Here is a 22,222-nt window from a genome sequence, read left to right as displayed (position 1 = left end):
CACATTTATTACAAACTTAAATAAATCTTTTGATTTTGTATTGGCTTCATCTGGATTAGAGCTTGATTCTTCAATTTCTAGTGATGACTTTGAGTGTGGGGAAAAAGCCCTAGCGGTAACATACAATCTGGTTACATAAGTTCTGAATCTGATCATTCTGATAATTCTGATAATGGCTCTCCTAGGGTTGTCAGTCGTGGTGGAACTGGTGGCACTGACACTACAACCTGGCTTGTTTATGTTCGGTACTTGTGCTGGTGAATCATTGGGTCACCTTATCACCTAACCCTGATTCACTTGTCTTGATTATGGAATTTCCATGTGTTTATGATTTCATTAAGGATGTTCTCTCTCTCTCTCTCTCTCTCCCACTCTCTCTCTTTTCACATGCGCTGGGTGAGTGCAGGAAAGGCTTCTTGATAAATTTGGAAAGACTGTTAATTTTTTCCTTACTTTTTTTTTTATTAGTGAATGATATTACTAAAAAAGTTAGAAGTATGTGTTTTTATGTACCCAGATAGTACAATGCTGAAAGGCCAACATTGGGCCAATGGCAGTGCATATTATTTATGTACGTACAATTTTAACCTTTAGCCTAACCTAGGCATAAATAAAAACAGAGAGAATAGAAATAAATAACAACACATTTTTACCACTGCTTAGCTGACATCATCGCAAATCCATTTAGATAAAATTTATGATAACAGAACATATAGTTCCAGTAATATTGTCTTTTGGCATATCAAATCTTTGGCAGCATACAAAGTGCTTGTGTTCAACACGCTAGCGTGCATGAGCGGTAATAGGCAATTTAATGTTTCTCTGTTTTGTTCTCTCAATGCATTGCATTTTCTTACAAATTATTTAGTCATTGTGGATCACTAAATATTTATTGTTCTATAGGCAATATTAAGGAAACAGAATTATACTCACAAATAGCTATTAATCCTCAAAAAAAAAAAAACAATGTCTGTCCTGACTATATGTTGAGTTATTTTCAGATCACAGTAGATTAGTACTCTTACAAGCTGCACATTGAGTACTCCAAAATATATTTATGTTTTATTTCTATAGTATTGTCCTTTGAGAAGATATACTAAAATATTTGCTGAAATTATAGGGGTGTAAAAATGGGCTCACTTTTGTGAGTGGATGTAAACATTTTGTTAGTAGGTGTATACACCAAAGGGAAAATGTAAATAGTGTCATGTCGTGATATTGGACAGACGCAGATGCAGGGTTGCAGGAAACGGATATTTATTTATTTAAACAAAAGAACTTAACTAAATCAAAAAACAAACTAATGCTCAGCCCGATCTGTCGCAGCTTCCCTCACTGGGTCTGCAGGCGGGCCGTGACTCTTCACAGTCCTTAACTACACCTTTACTCCTGGAGGAAGGGGACAGAGTCGTCAGCATGGGTACAGTCGAGAACATGAAAAACACAGGTGCACAACGGTGAACAGACAAAGGGCTACGGGCTCGGCTGGTATATATAGAGACACACAGGGGTAAACACAGGTGAACTTGGTCTTGTGCTAATACAGATACCGGGGGACAAGTACACATGTAGACACACTAGGGGGTGACAAAGCTACGGCTAGTAATCCGGAGACCCAGATCTTTTTCCCCCGGACCGAGGTGGTACCGATGTTACAGTACCCCCCCCCCCCAGGACCGGCTTTCCGAGGGGGGTGCGGGCGCTCACTCCGATTGACCGGAGGGAGTCGGGACCCACCGGCCTGATGGAAATGCCGGCGGGCGGGTCGGCCCGGTGGTCGCGGTGCCGGGCGATCCGGCCGAGCTAGATGGAACTCTGTGATGAGTTCCTTAGTCACAATGTCTCGGGCCGGGACCCAGCTCCGTTCTTCCGGACCATACCCCTCCCAGTCCACCAAATACTGGAGGGAGCCCGCTCTTCTCCGGGAGTCTAGTAACTCTCTTACTCTGAATGCGGGGGCGCCCGCTATTTCCACAGCCCCGGGGATCGAAGGCTCTGCGACACCTCCGTCCAGGGGTCCCCGAACCACCGGCCTGAGAAGGGAAATGTGAAAAACAGGGTGAATTTTCATATGCCTTGGGAGTTGTAACTTAAATGTGACAGGGTTTATTTGTGTGAGAATGGGGAATGGACCAATGTATCTGGGAGTGAGTTTCTTACATGGGAGGTTAAGGTGAAGGTCCCGTGTCGAGAGCCATACTCGATCCCCTACCTGGAGCGGCGGACTTTCCCTTCGCCGTCTATCGGCAAATTTTTTGAATCTGCGAACTGCTTGGGAGATCTTGGTGTGCGCTTCCTCCCATACTTTTTCCGCTCTTTGAAACCACTGATCCACCACGGGGATATCGGTGGGAGTGGCATCCCAGGGACAGAGCGGCGGCTGATGCCCTAGCACACACTGAAACGGCGTCATGCCGGTCGCGGAGTGACGTAGTGAATTCTGCGCATATTCCGCCCAGATTAAACAGTCTGCCCATTCATGCTGTCGACTACTGCAGTATGCTTGGAGGAACCTTCCAAGTTCCTGGACAGTCCGCTCTGCTTGCCCATTAGACTCGGGGTGATAACCTGACGTTAGGCTAACAGTGGTTCCCAATTTCTGGAAAAAAGCTTTCCAGACTTTTGCGATGAATTGGGGACCACGATCAGAAACAATATCCTCCAGGATACCGTAGTAACGAAACACTGTCTCGAATAGGGTTTCTGCCACCTGGAGGGCTGATGGGAGAGAGCTAAACGGAAGAAAACGACTTCCTTTAGAAAAGCGATCCACCACTACGAGAATTGTCGTGTACCCTTTTGACACCGGCAGATCCGTCACAAAGTCCACTGCAATGTGGGACCACGGTCTGTGCGGCGTGGGCAGGGGCATTAATTTTCCAACTGGCAACCAGCGGGGACTCTTGGTTGCGGCGCAGACTGTACAAGACGAAACTACTGTTTTCACGGTTTCCCGCAGTTTTGGCCACCAGAACTTTGGTTCCAGCAGGTGGATGGTGCGTGACACGCCGGGGTGGCCAGATGATAGACTGGTGTGTGCCTCGATCGTCACTCGTTCTCGTAATGGCTCCAGAACGTATGTTCGATTCGGAGGACAGCCCTGAGGCACGGGATGGGATCGTGTCATTTGGGCTATCTCCGAGTCGATGTCCCATACGATCGGGGCCACCACGAGTGTCGCGGGCAGAATGGTTTCTGGATCGGGGTTTCGATCCGGCGTCGGATAATAGCGGGATAACGCGTCCGCCTTCTTTTTACGTGAGCCGGGGCGATAAGTAATAATAAATTGGAAACGCGTGAAAAACAGCGCCCATCGGGCTTGGCGAGAGTTTAGTCTCCTTGCTTGTTGAATGTACTCGAGGTTACGATGGTCAGTGAGTACAGTAAAGGGTTGTTTAGCTCCCTCCAACCAATGCCGCCACTCCTCTAACGCCGCTTTTACTGCTAGCAGTTCACGGTTACCAATATCATAATTGCGTTCGGCTGGATTTAGTTTTCGTGAAAAAAAAGCACAGGGGTGGAGTTTTTCTGGGTTGCCGTGGCGTTGTGACAGCACCGCTCCCAGTCCCACCTCCGACGCATCGACCTCTACTAAGAAGGGCTTATCTGGGTCGGGTAGCTTTAATATAGGCGCAGAAGTGAAAGCTGTTTTGAGCCGCTGGAAGGCTGCGCGTGCCTCCAGCGGGAATTCGCGCAGCCGCTGTGGTTTCCCCTTTAACAAGCTTGTGAGCGGTGCTGTCACCGTGCTATAGCCCCGAATAAATCGCCGATAGAAGTTGGCGAACCCAAGAAAACTCTGTAGCGCCTTAACTGACTTGGGTTCCGGCCATTGTTGCACCGCCTGGACCTTGGCTGCCTCCATCGCGACCCCCTGTGGTCCTTTGCGATAGCCTAGAAATGCAATCTCCCTTTGATGGAAATCACATTTCTCTGCCTTCGCATAGAGCCCGTGTTCGCGCAGCTGACGAAGGACGGCTGTTACATGACGGACGTGCTCGGCATATGACCGCGAGTACACTTAGATATCATCTAAGTATACTATGACATAACGGTTTAACATATGTCGAAACACGTCATTTATGAACCCCCGAAACACCGCAGGTGCGTTTACCAGTCCATATGCCATTACGTTGTATTGGTAATGCTCGGATGTCGTGCTAAACGCAGTCTTCCATTCATCGCCCTTACGAACACGAACGAGATTGTAAGCGCTGCGGAGGTCGAGTTTTGTAAAGATTCAGGCGCCTCAGAGCTGGTCGATAGCGGCTGGTACCAGGGGTGCTTGTACTTTACTGTTATTGTATTTAGACCACGATAATCAATACATGGCCTAAGTCCCCCCCCTTTCTTTTCAATAAAAAAAAATCCGGCCGAAGCTGGAGACGTGGACCTGCTGATGAGCCCCTGCTGGAGAGCCTCACTCACGTATTCCTCCATGGCACGGGTTTCCACCACGGACAATGGATAAATGCGCGAGCAAGGTGGTGCTTTCCCCGGCAGGAGCTCAATCGCGCAGTCCCACGGACGGTGGGGGGGAAGTCGTGCTGCAGCTCTAACACTAAATACATCTTGAAATGCTTGGTACTCCGATGGCACAGTGACCGATATTTGGGCGCTTGGACTTTCTATGGTTGTTGTTTGGACCGTCAAAGCTGAGGGTGTACATAATTTAGCGCATTTAGGAGCCCAGGATGTGATGCGTGATTGAGCCCAATCAAAATTAGGATTATGATAACTGAGCCAGGGGAGGCCCAGCACGACGGACTGGTCCACCTGAGGTAGCACAAAAAATTTTAGCTCCTCGGTATGACCGGGGAAAGTTAAACGTAGGGGCACGGACATTAATTCAACAGGCGATTGTTTTAATTTTCGGCCATCTAGAGCTTTGACTGAGATCGGGTATGGAAGCTTCGACACTGGAGCTTTTAGCTCGGAAAGAAGTGCTGATGAGATGAAGTTACCAGCCGATCCCGAATCTATTAGTGGAAAAACAAACACAGTGTGATTATGATAAGACAAACTGGCATGTAGACAGAAGGAGTGATGAGTGCGAGGAGGTATGTGTGTGGTTACATTCAACAAGGGACAGTTGCTGACTCTGTGCGCTCCCCCCCCACAGTACAGACACAATCCTGCGTAGATCCGTCTTCGTCTCTCTTGGACCGAGAGGTGTGACGTACCGATCTCCATGGGCTCCGGATGGCTGCTTTCGCGCGGTTCGCTGGGGGGTTGAGACAAGATAGTTCTAGTTGGAGCTCGGGTTGCAACCCGTCTCTGAACCTGGCCAACAAGCTCTTTTCACACCAGCCACTCTCCGCGGCTAGAATGCGGAACTTCACCGCGTAGTCCGCGACCGTTTGATTACCTTGTTTCAGCCTCAGCAGTTGTTGCTCCCCCGATTTTCCATGGTCAGGATGATCAAACACCGCGCGAAAGCCTTCAAGGAACTGCTCGTAATCCGCCATCTCGGTCCCACCAGCGCTCCACACTGCGGCCGCCCAGTCCATCGCTGGACCTGTGAGCTGCTGGGTGATGAAACTGATCTTTTTTGTGTCCGCGAGCTCCGGATAATCCGCCAGGTAGAGCTCACAGGCCAGGAGGAAGCGCTTACATCCCTCGGGATTCCCCGCATACCTTTCCGGCGGGGCGGCGCGTGGTGGAGAGTGTGCGGAGCGCGGCCGAGCGGCGGGGGGTTGGTTCCATCTGAGTGAGAGCCGTTCCACGCTGTGTGCCATGTCGCAAACCGCCCGTGCCAAGGCGTCAATCTGCCCTTGCTGCCGGACAATATAATCCAGTGTGGGCGTCTCCTCGTCCGGCAGGGGCGTCCCTGCTGCGTCTTTGAAGGTCTGTTCATCTGTCATGTCGGGAGATAGGACAGACGCAGATGCAGGGTTGCAGGATAAAGATATTTATTTATTTAAACAAAAGAACTTAACTAAAGCAAGAAAAACAAACTAAGGCTCAGCCCGATCTGTCACAGCTTCCCTCACTGGGTCTGCAGGCGGGCCGTGACTCTTCACAGTCCTTAACTACACCTTTACTCCTGGAGGAAGGGGACAGAGTCGTCAGCATGGGTACAGTCGAGAACATGAAAAACACAGGTGCACAACGGTAAACAGACAAAGGGCTACGGGCTCGGCTGGTATATATAGAGACACACAGGGGTAAACACAGGTGAACTTGGTCTTGTGCTAATACAGATACCGGGGGACAAGTACACATGTAGACACACTAGGGGGTGACAAAGCTACGGCTAGTAATCCGGAGACCCAGATCTTTTTCCCCCGGACCGAGGTGGTACCGATGTTACAAATAGTTTTTTCCTTTGTTTCATAAGTACTGAATCTCTATTTTCTACACATTCATTATGTCTCTTTTTGGTTATTCCAGTGCCACATTTATATTGTCTTAACAATAAATGCTCATATATCACATCTGGCCTTCTGACCTTTTTTCCCCACCCATCTTTGGCCACCCATCTTGATTACCCAACTTCTTCTTTTTTCCATGCATCTTCTGCTTCCAGTCTGACTTGCATCTTGAATTTTCCCCTTTTGACCTAACTGACTGGCTTGCCTAATTAACCGTGACTTGCCTTCTTCTTTTTCTTTTTATTATTATTATCAGAAATTATTTCCCACATACAAGCATTGATATGTTTTAATTAAATATTCCCTACTCAAGATTAAACTTTTATTAATATTTTTTTTAGGTTTCATATATCATGCTTTAATACATTGTTTACATCCACAATATTTTGACACCAATACTGCCTTCTCTAATGTTTGGAACATGAGACATCAAATGCCAATTTAGGGTTAGGGTAAGGGTTAGGAAAAATATATTTAAGAGTTAGGGTTATTCCTTAATATATGTAAGGAAAATTACTGAATTATTTCCTTAATGGAAGGTACCCGTTGACCATCAAACGTTAGCCAGCCAAGATTTAATTATCATTATTATTTTTTTAATCTCAAATGAGACGCTTATGTGACATGGTTAGTTATACTGGAATCCTGTAGCTTTTGTGCTCTCACTTATTATCTTTATCACTTATCCAGAGCTGCAGCAAGTTTGCACACTTCCTGGTACTTCTAACAACTCATTGTGTGTATAAAAGACACCTGTCCACAGAATCTCAATTTTCCATACAATCCTCACCACCATGAGTAAGTATAAACAAATATATAGCTATTTCTCTGCTAAGGGTACAGGCCATCTTTTTCGCATTGAGCGACCAATGAACGGGGTCATGTATTGTAAAATCTTGGATGAGGAGCTACTGAAGATGGGTCATGGATGACTCTTCCAGCATGACAATGACACAAAACATCACCACCAAGGCAACAAAGGAGTGGCTCAAGAAGAAGCTCATTAAGGTCATAAAGTGGCCTAGCTAGTCCTTAATTCAGAAACAATTTTTGCACAAAACAATATTAGTTTCTTACCTCTTTCTACATAAAAAAAAAAAACTTATTGAGGTTTACTCATTGGAAATTGTAATGAAAATTAAGTTCAATGACAATATGTGTCTTAATGGGGGAAACTTTTCTTTAGGTGACTGACAATATATTTAAACAATCAGTCAAATCTCTATGTGCACAGTTGTATAGAGTTGGGATATTGTGGTATAGTATACATAAACCTTAAAACAAAAAAAAAAAAATAGGTAGAGGTCTACATACACTAGGAATAGATCTTAGTCAGAAGAGATCTTTCACCATAAATGTTTGACCCTTACCATGGGAGGTCAAACAATGAATTTGCTCAGAAAGTAAGTGCTCTCTTTTAGGAAGGCTCCACCACCAACCACAGGGTACACAAAAAAGATCACTGCATAACATTAATGCAAATCTTATGTAATATGTAATTCTATTTGCAAACTAACAATTTAAATTGAGATCTAAAACACTGAGAATACATGAGAGTAAATAATAAATTATTTAAATCAATACGAAAATTGGGACTCAATAAGAAAGCATAAAATTATAAGCTGTAAACTTTAAGGTGTTGATTGATTTACAATGTCAGCTCATGCATTAAGTAACATGCAATTAAATGTAATTAAATTGTATGTTTGTGAATTTGTAAATGTTGCTGGTAGTACATCCATCCTCCTGAATATGTTTCTGTATTTCTAAAGGTTTGATTTACTGTTGTATAATATTTTTAACATGATAAAAACTATGTTTATAAAACTGAGACACAACCATGCACAATTACACATACTGTAGGTGTGCTGCAGTACCACTACAGCCCACAGGGGCAACAGGACTTGCAACTCAGTTTTACCTAACTGGCTTGGTGTGGCAGGTATATAAACTCTGTGGATTCTTTAATGGTGACCTGTGACCTTGTTGTTTCACCCATGTGTATTGTTAGAATCATCTGAGTCGACCTGAGTGTACTTTTCTACATTACATACTGTACATGTACCTAAACTACAAGCTATACATATTTAAAAGATTTTATAGTTTTTGCTGATAGCGAAAGACAATACATCAGTACAGGAACGAAAAAATCTGTTTTAAGAATTGCATAATTTTACAACCCACTGGTATAAATAATGTTATACATACTGATTATGCACTGCATATAATGTCACATATTTTTAGCGGATGCTGCTGAAAAGCTTCAACATGGCTTTATAATTTTTTTTGGTCTGCTCTTATATACTTCTCAAGTTGCCACCAGTCAATTTCTAGAGATGATGCACTAGAGTTCAGTTTAAAGTGCATTTGCAGATGATTGCTGAATACTAACTCTATATAAATACAGTAAAAAATATATATATTATTTGAAGTGTTGTGTGTGGCTTATTAGGCAACAGAATAAAACAAATAATTAAAAAAAAATATCTTTCTTGTTTTGTTCTGGTGGTGAAATGAAAGTTGTTTTAATCCCTAAATGATCCCTAGTGTTTGGGTACACACACGAAAAAAGAAAAAAAAATGCAGTGAAACCTCAAATTGTGAGTAACACGGTTTGCGAGTGTTCCGCAAGACGAGCAAAGATTTTTAATAAATTTTGACTTGAAAATGGAATAAGTCTTGGTTTACAAGTACTGAGACTTGAGCGTCTTTACCGCAAAACTGGTCTTTCTGTTCATAGAAAAATGTTCAACTCCCACCTATTACATTATAAAGAATCTATTTTCAAAACTAAATCTGATTATTACTCTGGTATAATTCGTTCTAATGAAGGTAATTCCAAGACATTGTTTTCATTACTCCATAAAATCTTCAACCCCCCTGATTCTCCCCACCCCCATATATACTCAACTGACACTTGTAACTCCTTAATGCTGTTTTTTATTGAGAAAAAAAAAAATTACCACCTCCTCAACTCCCATTCTTTGTCTCCCTATTCTTTTTCTTCACAATACAAATTATTCTCTACTTTCCTCCTCCCTGAAGCCTCAGTAATTTCTGACCTTATTCTCAAATCCAAACCCTCTACCTGTCAGCTTGACCCTCTACCTACAGCCCTGGTTAAATCTTGCCTCCCTAACTGCCATTATCCATTCTTCTCTCTCCACTGGAATTGTACATTCACTTTTTAAAACTGCTGCTGTTTCTTCCATACTCAAAAAACCTGGTCTAGATCCCAATGATTATAATAATCTCCGCCCAATTTCTAACATTCCCTTTATCTCAAAAATTCTTGAAATACTGTTGCTGCTCAACTTCACACCCACCTTTCACTGAATAGTCTTTATGAACAATTCCAGTCTGGCTTTCGTCCCCTTTACAGTACTGAAACTGCCCTTGTTTAAATCACTAACGACCTCCTCATGGCTGTTGACTCTGGCTTACTTACGATTCATATTCTTCTTGATCTGACTGCAGCCTTTGATACCATTTCTCACACCATTCTTCTCACCAGACTGTCATCTATTGGCATTTCTCACACACCCTTTGACTGGTTCCACTTTTTTACCCTCACAATTGACAGTTCATCAGTTTCTCCATCCGATCAAGTAAGGAGTTTGGGTGTCATCCTCGATAGCTCATTATCATTTCAATCTCACATTAACAATATTACTCGCTGTGCTTACTTCCATCTGTGCAATATTAATCGTCTTCACCCCTCTCTCTTCACTCATTCTACTTCTATTCTTGTTCATAGTTTGGTGTCATCTCATATTGATTACTGCAATTCTCTTCTCTTTGGTCTTCCCCAGAAATCACTTCATAAGCTACAACTTGTCCAAAACTCAGCAGCTCGCATCATTACCAAAACCCCCTATTTCCATCACATTACCCCTGTTTTGCAGCAACTTCACTGGCTTCCCATATAATACAGAATTTAATTTAAAATCATTTTGCTCACTTTCAAGCTAATACATAATCTGGCCCCTCCCTATCTACTCGATCTTCTTCGAATTGTCACTTCCTCTCGTTCTCTTAGATCATCCGCTTCCATTCGCCTGGTCGCACCTTCTGCCCGTCTCAGTACTTTGGGGAGTAGAGCATTCAGTCGCTCTACTCCCATTCTGTGGAACTCCCTCCCACCAGACATCCGTAACTTAGGTTCTCTCTCTCTCTTTAAAACCAGACTCAAAACCTATCTATTGACTAAAGCTTATTCTCCTTAAATTCACTGATTTTTGTACATTCTTGTTTTTTCTGTGTTGTTTGGTTGTTTGTATTTCTCATTTGTTTGTTTATTGTTTTGTACAGTGTCCTTGAGTGTTATGAAAGGCACTTATAAATAAAATGTACTATTATTATAATTGAGGATGATGTTGAATAGTTAATGTTTAGACCTGTTAGTACTTAGATGTTTCAAGTTCATATAATGGTTCAGTGGGAGCCTGAATTTTGGCTCAATAGGAAATCCAAATAGCACAATGTGTGGATACGTTCATGTGTGTTGGGTTAATCACCTGATTCTAATGGGTGGTAAAGTAAGGGTCCATGCCAGTCAGCAGTACTTAACTATTCTGTAAAATCGAAAAACGTCCTAATTTATTTCCAACAACTTAAAGCTGATATTGCTTTCCGTTAAGACACCCATTTGCGCACCTGTGACCAATCAAAATTAAGGGAGGGGTGAATTGGACAATTGTATTGTTACATGGCGTGGTATGGAGAGACGCACCGCGTAGATGGCGTATGATTATTAATTAGAAACTTAAAAGTAAATAAAAGAAAACTAAAAACACAAAATAAACAGAACTTCGATGTCTACGTGAGAACGGACGGGGTTCTGGAAACTGAAACAAAAACTATATCCTTACCGAGGATTTAGATAAACGAGTTTTGTTTGTGCTTTGTACACTTTAACTGAGTGCGCACGCTGGACTGATGGATGCCATTCTCTCTCTCTTGCCAGCGTTTTTACACATTTTTATAGGTATCTACAACTGAGAAATTTTATTTCCTGTAATTCTGACTCTTTTCCTTTGTCTTCTAGTTCATCCCTCTTAGATTCTGTTAAACAAGTTATTAGTGCTGTATATAAGTTATACACAAGTAATTTAGCCACATTGGATCCAGTTACCAGGAAATGGCCATTATTAATAACATTTTCCTAACATTTTTCTCAGGAGCAGTGATGTCATACAAGCAGGTCATGTTTTTGAAACAGGAGTTTCAGACTGTCACTCTCCGATTTTGTTAATCTAGGTGCACAGAGACTGACAATTAATTGGGCTAAAAAGCAAATTAAATTGTTCAAAATTTGACACGTGTAAACCTCACAATTAATAATTGTATTACAGGCATTGCAAAGATAATTTGATGGCAACTACATGGAGAATATATTTTTAATATTATTTAAATTTAATGTAAAGTAAATTTCTAACATTAGCTACCTCGCTTAGAAAGCAAGTTGGCCATTCATTAAAGCTTGAAGATAGAATTAAATTAGTTAAGGTGAAATATATTGGTAAATAGATTGAGAAACAATGTATATCTAATACTTGTTGTTTTATGTGGAATAAATGATCAGTGAGATTTCTTTGGTAATAGATGCTAAATTAAACTGGGAAAAAACATACAAACTTGTTTCTAAAATAACTAAATCAATTGGTCTGATAAGAGAAATTAGTAGTTTGGTTAAAAATAAAGTATTATGTGTCAATTTATATTATAATCTACTCCCCCTTACATTATTAATTTAAATATACTTACAAAAATTAATTTATTCCACTCATCTTACATCTCTCAATCCATTACTCAGCATTTTAATACAAAGTCCAAGTGTACAGAGTAAACACACAAAGCAATTTAATGCTCAGGGTGTTTGGCTGGTTTACAATGTGGTTTACAATGTGACACCCCAATATACAGTATAAACACTGATGGTAAGGGCCATTGGTACTTTAATGTGAAGGGGAAAAAGGATTATTAATTCTCTTCAACTGGCAACAACATTCATGTTATTTTTTATGTTAATGTTAAACTAATCATCTTTTGATTTGGTAATAATAATTTATAGAATGGTTCATTTACCTATTTTATCTCTTTTTATAATGATTGTTTTAACAGAAAACAACTTAAGGTATCTACTGAAAGGTATCTACAAAAGCTTAAGGTAAGGGTATATACAAAAAATGTTCCACCTGTGCATTCAGACAATATTATATAGTATATATATATTATATATAATATTCAGCTAAGTCAGGATCACATCCTTTTTAGAAAAGTTGGGTGCAGTTTACAAAAGGTTTTGTAAAACTAAAATCATTTTACTGAAGAGAGAAAGAGAGCATTTATTGCAATGCTTGTTACCAATTAACTATCATCGTCTAAAAAAAACAGCCAAATTTAATATTAAATCAAAGTCTGGAAATTTAATCGTTCAAATAAAAATGGGTAATTTCTACATTTTAAATATTTAAAAGCACTTCATGTCATGTCAACTGAAAGAGGAGGCGACTCAGGCAGCCAATAGTTTTTCTTTTTCTTGGCAGCAGTGACAACAGCATAAAAACGGATAAACAGTCCTAATCCCAATCAGTGTGTTTTCTATTTGTATAGAATTTAGTTACTATTTTAGGACTAAAAAAACTGTATTAATCTAATTACTAACTATTTAGAATTTATGTTGATAAAAAAAGCATGGGTTTTGTGCTCAGAATTGTTTACTGTCTGCTTGTTCTCTCTTTTGGGCAGTTCATGAGACTTAGTAATGGGCAGAGACCATATAGGAACAAGATTAAAGTTAGTAATGGAGGGAGTTGGGGCTCATGGGGACATCGAGAAATGTGTCCCTTTGGAACCTATGCTACAGGCTTCATTCTCAAAGTAAGTACATTTTCTTTAATTAATAACAAATGCTTTTTTCATGGAAGTACAGTGGTGTGAAAAACTTTTTGCCCTTTTCCTGATTTCTTATTCTTTTGCATGTTTGTCACACTTAAATGTTTCTGCTCATCAAAAACCGTTAACTATTAGTCAAAGATAACATAATTGAACACAAAATGCAGTTTTTTAAATGATGGTTTTTATTATTTAGGGAGAAAAAAAATCCAAACCTACATGGCCCTGTGTGAAAAAGTGATTGCCCCCCTTGTTAAAAAATAACTTAACTGTGGTTTATCACACCTGAGTTCAATTTCTGTAGTCACCCCCAGGCCTGATTACTGCCACATCTGTTTCAATCAAGAAATCACTTAAATAGGAGCTACCAGACACAGAGAAGTAGACCAAAAGCACCTCAAAAGCTAGACATAATGCCAAGATCCAAAGAAATTCAGGAACAAATGAGAACAAGAGTAATTGAGATCTATCAGTCTGGTAACAGTTATAAAGCCATTTCTAAAGCTTTGGGACTCCAGCGAACCACAGTGAGAGCCATTATCCACAAATGGCAAAAACATGGAACAGTGGTGAACCTTCCCAGGAGTGGCCGGCCGACCAAAATTACCCCAAGAGCGCAGAGACAACTCATCTGAGAGGCCACAAAAGACCCCAGGACAACATCTAAAGAACTGCAGGCCTCACTTGCCTCAATTAAGGTCAGTGTTCACGACTCCACCATAAGAAAGAGACTGGGCAAAAACGGCCTGCATGGCAGACTTCCAAGGCGCAAACCACTTTTAAGCAAAAAGAACATTAAGGCTTGTTTCAATTTTGCTAAAAAACATCGCAATAATTGCCAAGACTTTTGGGAAAATACCTTGTGGACCGACGAGACAAAAGTTGAACTTTTTGGAAGGTGCCTGTCCCGTTACATCTGGCGTAAAAGTAACACAGCATTTCAGAAAAAGAACATCATACCAACAGTAAAATATGGTGGTGGTAGTGTGATGGTCTTGGGTTGTTTTGCTGCTTCAGGACTTGGAAGGCTTGCTGTGATAGATGGAACCATGAATTCTACTGTCTACCAAAAAATCCTGAAGGAGAATGTCCGGCCATCTGTTCGTCAACTCAAGCTGAAGCGATCTTGGGTGCTGCAGCAGGACAATGACCCAAAACACACCAGCAAATCCACCTCTGAATGGCTGAAGAAAAACAAAATGACTTTGTAGTGGCCTAGTCAAAGTCCTGACCTGAATCCTATTGAGATGTTGTGCCATGACCTTAAAAAGGCGGTTCATGCTAGAAAACCCTCAAATAAAGCTGAATTACAACAATTCTGCAAAGATGAGTGGGCCAAAATTCCTCCAGAGCGCTGTAAAAGACTTGTTGCAAGTTATCGCAAACGCTTGATTGCAGTTATTGCTGCTAAGGGTGGCCCAACCAGTTATTAGGTTCAGGGGGCAATTACTTTTTCACACAGGGCCATGTAGGTTTGAATTTTTTTCTCCCTAAATAATAAAAACCATAATTTAAAAACTGCATTTTGTGTTTACTTGTGTTATCTTTGACTAATAGTTAAATGTGTTTGATGATCAGAAACATTTTGTGTGACAAACATGCAAAAGAATAAGAAATCAGGAAGGGGGCAAATAGTTTTTCACACCACTGTAAATGTTGTGATATTGCATAAGCTTATAATAAGGCTGGGCAGTATATATTAGTGAATCATTCTGTACGGTATTGATTTTGACATTTGGCATTCTGTAGGTTTTTCTCCGTTTATGCTAACTGTTTTATTGGATATTTAACATTATTTTTTATGGTTTCCTTTCAGGTTGAAGAAGCATTAGGACATGGGGATGACACAGCTTTAAATGGCATTGCCCTTCTCTGCAGCAGACCTGAATTGGGTACTCTGTCCTACATTACAGTCCAGTCTGATGTAGGGAGGTAATGTTTCACAAGCGTCCAAAATCATTTTTTTTCAACATACAGTATACTGTATTAGTAATCATCTTCGGAGTGCAGCATTTTAGCAGTACGTAGGTGGCAGCACATCCATCACTGCTGTCCAAAATATATCCCAGGAAGCAATTCTTTCCTTAGATACAAAATGACAAGTTTTAAAAGAATATGATACAATTACAGCACAAAATTTTGAACAATTAATTCAATTCAATTCAATTCAATTTTATTTATATAGCGCTTTTAACAATGGTCATTGTCTCAAAGCAGCTTCACAAAGATGAAAGAAATAAAAATAAAAAATAATAATAAAATAAATAAATAAATAAATAAATAATAAAAAGATATTAATAATAATAATAATAAATTGTGTATGTGTGAGAAAAATGTGTCTAGATAATAACGAGACGAACGAATGAAATTTCTCTGATGAGCAAGCCAAGGGTGACGGCGACAGTGGCAAGGAAAAACTCCCTGAGATGGCAATAGGAAGAAACCTTGAGAGGAACCAGACTCAACATGGAACCCATCCTCATTTGGGTGATAACAGATAGAGATGATATAACACCATGTGTTTTATGCAGCTGAGAGTACAATATAACAGAAATTCTTTAAATTAACATGAAGTCCAGTTCAGCATAGGGATGAGTCAGTAGATGCAGAGGGCAGTTCGGGTCTGGATCACTGGGAGCACAGGAGCAGGATGTGTAGCTCCAATCATAATAAAGCAGAATTCAGCTGGAGCTGGTCCTTCTCTGGATGCCTCAGGATCCTCACAGGGTTGGCCTTTATCTACTGAAGCTGGTACAATCTCCAGATGCCTCGGGATGGGTAGAAAAGTACAGAACAGATGGAGAGAATTAGCGTAGTTGCCATTCAGAATAGATGTACTGAAGTATGAAGTTATGGAATCAGTTACGCGTATGCCAGATTAAAGAGATGCGTCTTGAGTCTACTTTTAAACTGGGAAACTGTGTCTGAGCCCCGAACACTGTCTGGAAGGCTATTCCAAAGTTTTGGAGCTAAATATGAAAAAGCCCTACCCCCTTTTGTAGATTTTGAAATTCTGGGAACTACCAGAAGTCCAGAGTTTTGTGATCTTAAGGAGCGTGGCGGATTATAGCGTTTCAGAAGACTGGTTAGGTATGTGGGAGCGAAACCATTTAAAGCCTTGTATGTAAGTAATACTATTTTGTAATTAATTCTAAACTGAACAGGTAGCCAGTGCAGGGATGATAATATTGGGGTTATATGATCATATTTTCTGGATCTGGTGAGAACCCTGGCGGCTGCATTTTGGACTAACTGAAGCTTGTTTATTGAGGATGCAGGACAACCACCTAGTAATGCATTACAATAGTCCAGTCTGGAGGTCATGAATGCATGAACTAGCTTTTCTGCATCAGATACGGATAAGATGCTCCTAAGTTTGGCGATATTTCTAAGATGGAAAAAGGCTGTTTTTGTGATATTGGAAATATGATTTTCAAAGGACAAGTTACTGTCTAATATTACGCCCAGGTCTTTTACTGTTGAGCTAGTAGTAACAGTACATCCTTCTAAACGCAGGCTGAATTGTGAAAGCTGTTGTGTGCTGTTTTTTGGGCCGATGAGTAATATCTCTGTCTTGTCTGAGTTTAGTAAAAAGAAGTTATTGGTCATCCAATCTTTTATGTCCTGGACACACTCGGTTAATCTAGACAATTTAGGTATTTCGTCTGGTTTTGTTGAGATATATAATTGGGTATCATCAGCATAACAATGGAAACTAATCCCATGTCTTCTAATGATGTTACCCAGGGGAAGCATGTATATTGAGAACAGCAGAGGTCCTAAAACTGACCCTTGTGGGACCCCATATTTCACCGGTATTACACCAGACAGTTCTCCATTTAGGTCTACAAAATGGTATCGATCAGACAGGTATGATCTAAACCATTTTAATGCCTGTCCCTGAATACCTATGTGATTTTGTAAGCGATCTATGAGAATGTTATGATCTATAGTGTCGAATGCAGCACTAAGATCAAGCAAGACTAGAATTGGTCCGAAGCTAAAAACAAGTCTTTTGCAATCTTAACTAGTGCAGTTTCTGTACTATGATGGGGCCTGAAACCTGATTGAAATTCTTCAAGGATGTTGTTTTCCTGCAAAAATGTGCATATTTGAGCTGATACTACTTTTTCTAATATTTTTGATATAAAGGGGAGGTTTGAAATCGGTCTATAATTTGTTATTTCATTTGCGTCCAAATTAGATTTTTTAAGAAGCGGCTTAATAACTGCCAACTTGAAAGGTTTAGGGACGTGACCTAGATATAATAAAGAATTAATAATGTTTAAAAGTGGCTCTCCAACCGTATGCATCACTTCTTTCAAAAATCTGGTTGAGATTGTGTCTAACAGGCACATTGCTGAATTAGCTGAGGTGATAAGTTTATAAAGCTCTTCCTGTCCTACACCTGTAAAGCAGTGAAAAACTAAATGTGAAACTTTAGGCTGAACTAGATCATGAGATGCTATTAGAGGTTGAACTTCAGTTATTTTCTTCCTTATGCTATCGATTTTTTCATTAAAGAAGACCATAAAATCTTCACTACTAAAATGTTGTGGAGTACTCTCTGCAGGCATCTTAGGTTTTGTTAGGCGAGCCACTGTACTAAATAAGAACTTTTTTAGAGTTTTTAGAGCCTGTCTATAGCTGCACATACTGTCTTTAAACGCAATTTTTCTCCATTTTCACTCAAGGTTACGGGTTGCTCTCTTTAGGGCGCGAGTATGACTATTGTACCAAGGAGCAAGTGTTTTATCTCTAACTTTTTTTAATCTGATGGGAGCAACAGTGTCTAATGTTCTGGTAAAAATAGTACCCATGCTGCTAGTCATTTCATCCAGATCGTCTGCATTTAGGGGTCTAATAAGAATTTGGGACAGATCCGGCAGATTACTTGTGAATCTGTCTTTAGTAGTCGGATTCATATTTCTAACAAATCGATAACGTGGGGAGACACAGCTAATCTGTTCTACGGGTAGAGTATATATCAGGAGGTGATGATCTGTTATATCATTACTTTGAGGTAAAATCTCTATATTAGAGACATCTATACCATGAGATATAATTAAATCTAGCGTATGATTACAGCGGTGAGTTGATCCATTTATATTTTGTTTAACCCCAAAGGAATTTAGTAAGTCCATAAATGCGAGGGCTTAAGTGTCGTTAGCATCATCTACATGAATGTTAAAGTCTCCTACTATCAACACTTTGTCAGAGTTAACAATTAGGTCTGATAGCAGACGTCCAAATTCTTTAAGAAAATCGGCATATGGCCCTGGGGGTCTGTACACGGTGGCAATTGTAAAATATAGCATATGTATTTCATTAAGTGTAACATTAATGACGAGCACTTCAAATGAGTTAAACCTGGGCCTCATTTTCTGAGTAACCGTGAGTACATCATTGTAGATAGTGGCGACACCACCACCGCGACCGGTTAGATGGGGCTCGTGCTTATAAAAATATCCTGACGGAGTAGACTCATTCAGACCAATATATTCATTTGGTTTAAACCAGGTTTCGGTGAGGTTTGGTTAGGTTTGGAGTGCGTCAAGGCAATAATCTGATATCATTTCATTAACAATAAGTGCTTTAGGCGCAAGGGATCTAATGTTGAGAAGTCCAAACTTTAGAGGTAGATTTCGATTACTTATTTGGCCTCTTTCTGGTTTAATGGTAACCAGATTGTTTCGGCTGGATTTAACGAATTTATTCTTTTTTCTCACTATTCGGGGAACAGACACAGTTTCTGTAGTACAAGCTATGTGTGTGCGTCTAATAGTATGGTGGGTTGTATTGTGGCTGATATCTAAAGAATCTAAGGTATGACTTACCGCCAGTCAGATGGTTCATAGTGTCCTGGAGATGTTGTCAGAGAGGACCGCTGCTCCAGCTCTGCTAGGATGCAGGCCATCTGTGTGGTAGAGCCTAGGACGCTCCCAGAAAACATTCCAGTTATCAACAAAGGGTAATCTCTGTTGTTGACACCAAGATTGTAACCATTCGTTAAAAGCAAATAATCTACTGAACCTTTCGATTCCTCGCTGAAATGTCGGAAGTGGTCCAGATACGACGATCTTTGTCGTGGGTGATGTGCTGCGGACCTTCTCAACCAGGCTTCTGAAGTCCTTCTTTAGGATCTCTGTCTGCCTCAGCCTGATGTCGTTCGTGCCAGCATGAAGAACCACAGCTCGAATGTTCTTCCTCAGGGCCCCAGGCACCTGTGCAGCAACATCAAGAACACGTGCACCAGGTAAACAGCGCGTGTACACCTTACCTTTAGCCGTGGTAGCAAGCACGTGCCAGACGATGGAGTCTCCGATGACCAGCGCGTCGTGTGCCGTCTCGCGGAGAGGAGCGAAGCAGTTTCGGGTTGAGATCTCGAAGACGGGTGGTGGCGGAGGAGGAGAGGTCCTCGCCCGGGGCTTGGCGCGCGTCTTCCGCTGCTGCAGTATCCAGGCCTCGTGGTATCCCGGCGCCGGGGTAAAGGAAACCTGGGCGGGCTGCGTCCTCGGTGCGTTGGACCTGGGCAGAGAAGCACGCGGGGTAGAGGTTGTCAGAGAATTCTCATGCCGAGAATTTACCTGGGACAGGTGAGCGTCGGTCCGCGACGATTTCAGCGTGGCTTTCCGCTGCTGTAGCCGGGCCAGCTTCACCTGTAGGTTGCGGATCAGCTTCTCCACGGCCTCCATCTCCAAGTCCACCGAGTGCAGCTCCAATGTCTCCTCACCTGCACACAGAGGCAGAGACCCAACCGACATGGTGTCTAAAAATAGAAATAACCGGTGTGCAAGAGCGTAAACAAACTTGTGATAGCCGGGCTAACGGGCTAGCGATGCTAATGGAAAGCCGGCTAGAAGCGGTGTGCTGCAAAACAATTTAAACTTATACGATATAAACTTATACGAAAACGATATAACACGCGTTTCGAGTGAATATAGTATAAGGTAGTATGAAATACTTACCTGTTATATGTTACTCTTCGTAAGGGGACGAAAAAGTTGAAAAATTGGTCAGTCTGGCGGAGCTCGGAGAAAAGCAGCGTCTCTACTAATTACTAATCATAGTATGCAAAGTAGGCTGGATAGCACCCCTGTGGCAATAGATGATCTACTGTGTTCTCATTCTCTTAAACCTTAGTGACACTGAACTTTATTTAAGCTTTTACACCTCACCTAATCATTTTAAACCACTATACACAGTAGGAGGTCTGTTTTTAGTTTTTTTTTTTTTTTTTTTTGCCTTATAGCTGGGGGACTTGGACACAGAATATTTGGTGCAGAGGTGGAGTTTTAAAGTCATTTCAGCTACTCGTAGAAGGCTGGCAAGGAGTTGGTGATGATACTGCTGCCAACAACATAAGGTGGCCAATATCTTATATAACTACCTGTAATTCAGTGTTTAAAAAGTTTAATTTGAAATTTGGTTATATAAGACTGAGTTTATAATTTATTAATAGTGCTTCACAAATTTTTTTTTAATGATTATAGTTTTGTTGATTTTGGTTTATTAAGCTGTTTTTTTTTTATCTATCTCCAAAGAATGAATAAATATAGTTTAAATGAATAATGCTGAGTTATTTTGTTCTTCAAAAAAAAGATTTAGGTGCAGCTCAGAAGAAATAATTACTGGCAATGGCATGTCCTGGGGAGAATGGGGTAGATGGAGCGCTTCGTGTGATGGGACAGCGATTTGTGGAATCCAGACGAGAGTTGAGCCTCCCCAGGATCCTGGAGACAACACCTCTCTTAATGATGTCCAATTTTATTGTTGCTACTAAGGTCATTTAATTAGGGATGGATCATGAGAAATACAGTAAATGTTTTTAAATATCTTTGTGAATTTTTTAATTTAGGGTATTTTTCCCCCGCCATCATTCATTAGCAAAACTGTGGGGGGGGGTTTTCATTTTTTTTTCAATACTTCAAAATGTTTAATATTTAATGGCATGTTTATATGACATAAATACTTATTCTGGGAGGATTTTATATTTCTGTGAAACAGTTATTTCATTTGTTCACAGAGGGGCAGGGAAGGCTTGGTGGTTAAGGTGTCGGTTTGAGCCCTGACACCACAGGGTTGCTACTGTTTGACCCTTGAGCAAACTTCACCACCGAGTGCTCAAAAACTATCAGTCGTTGAGCTGGCAACACAATTCTGTAATCAACTGCCACAGAAAAATGTCTGATCTACTTGGCAGCACATAAACAGAACCATCCATCCATTTATTTATACAGAGAGTAAAAGGTTTAATGTGTGAATCTTAGTAAATACATCTTATAATGTCTTATTTCCTGCTCAGTGTTTAATAGTACTTGTCCTACTTTATAGTGTATTTTATAGTGTATTTTATTTTGTCATGTTACAACCACAAACATAAATGTATTTTATTCAGATTTTATGTGAAAGACCAACACAAAGGTTCATAATTGTGAAAATTCTAAATGGTTTTCAAATTTTTAAACAAATAAAAAACTGAAAAGTGTTCGACCAATATACAGAATTTTTGTCTGTATGTATTTTAGTCTATCCAGGTAGTTTTGCATAATGCTGTGACATAATTTAATGAAGCTTTGCCATTACATGGGTATTTGCCTGATGTTAAATCTTCATGATGAATAAAATTAAAATATTGAGTAGAAGTAAAGTTATAAGAAGTTATCTACTAGATTGTCACAGCATCTAGTGCTTTTTTTTGGACAAAAGTATTGCTTTTCCTTAAGTTGGCCATAGCTATACACATCACTTAACAGAACACTTGATGGCTTTACCGCTTTACCGTTAAGTGGCGCTATATAACTATAGACTGATGCCTCAGGCCTTAGTTCATTCACAAAGATTAATGAGTCGCATCTCCTTTAGTAGCGGATAAAATCAAATAAAACAGTATTTAAATTAAATCTTAGGATCGAATTTAAGCAAAGTAAACATTAACACAGGAGCCTTTAGAT

General features: G+C 40.6%; 1 protein-coding gene across 1 annotated transcript; it reads left to right on the top strand.

The window, feature by feature from the left end:
• Positions 1–13,003: 13,003 nt before the first annotated feature.
• Positions 13,004–21,151, top strand: LOC128507632 (vitelline membrane outer layer protein 1-like). Its single transcript, XM_053478681.1, has 4 exons — positions 13,004–13,253; positions 15,085–15,200; positions 20,521–20,634; positions 20,871–21,151. The coding sequence occupies exons 1-4, from the start codon at positions 13,068–13,070 to the stop codon at positions 21,049–21,051; spliced, it is 597 nt and encodes a 198-aa protein (XP_053334656.1). The 5' UTR covers positions 13,004–13,067; the 3' UTR covers positions 21,052–21,151.
• The last annotated feature ends 1,071 nt before the right edge of the window (positions 21,152–22,222 follow it).

Source organism: Clarias gariepinus, chromosome 19 (assembly GCF_024256425.1).
Source record: "Clarias gariepinus isolate MV-2021 ecotype Netherlands chromosome 19, CGAR_prim_01v2, whole genome shotgun sequence".
Taxonomy (NCBI): Eukaryota; Metazoa; Chordata; class Actinopteri; order Siluriformes; family Clariidae; genus Clarias; species Clarias gariepinus.
This window is presented reverse-complemented; position numbering and strand designations above follow the sequence as displayed.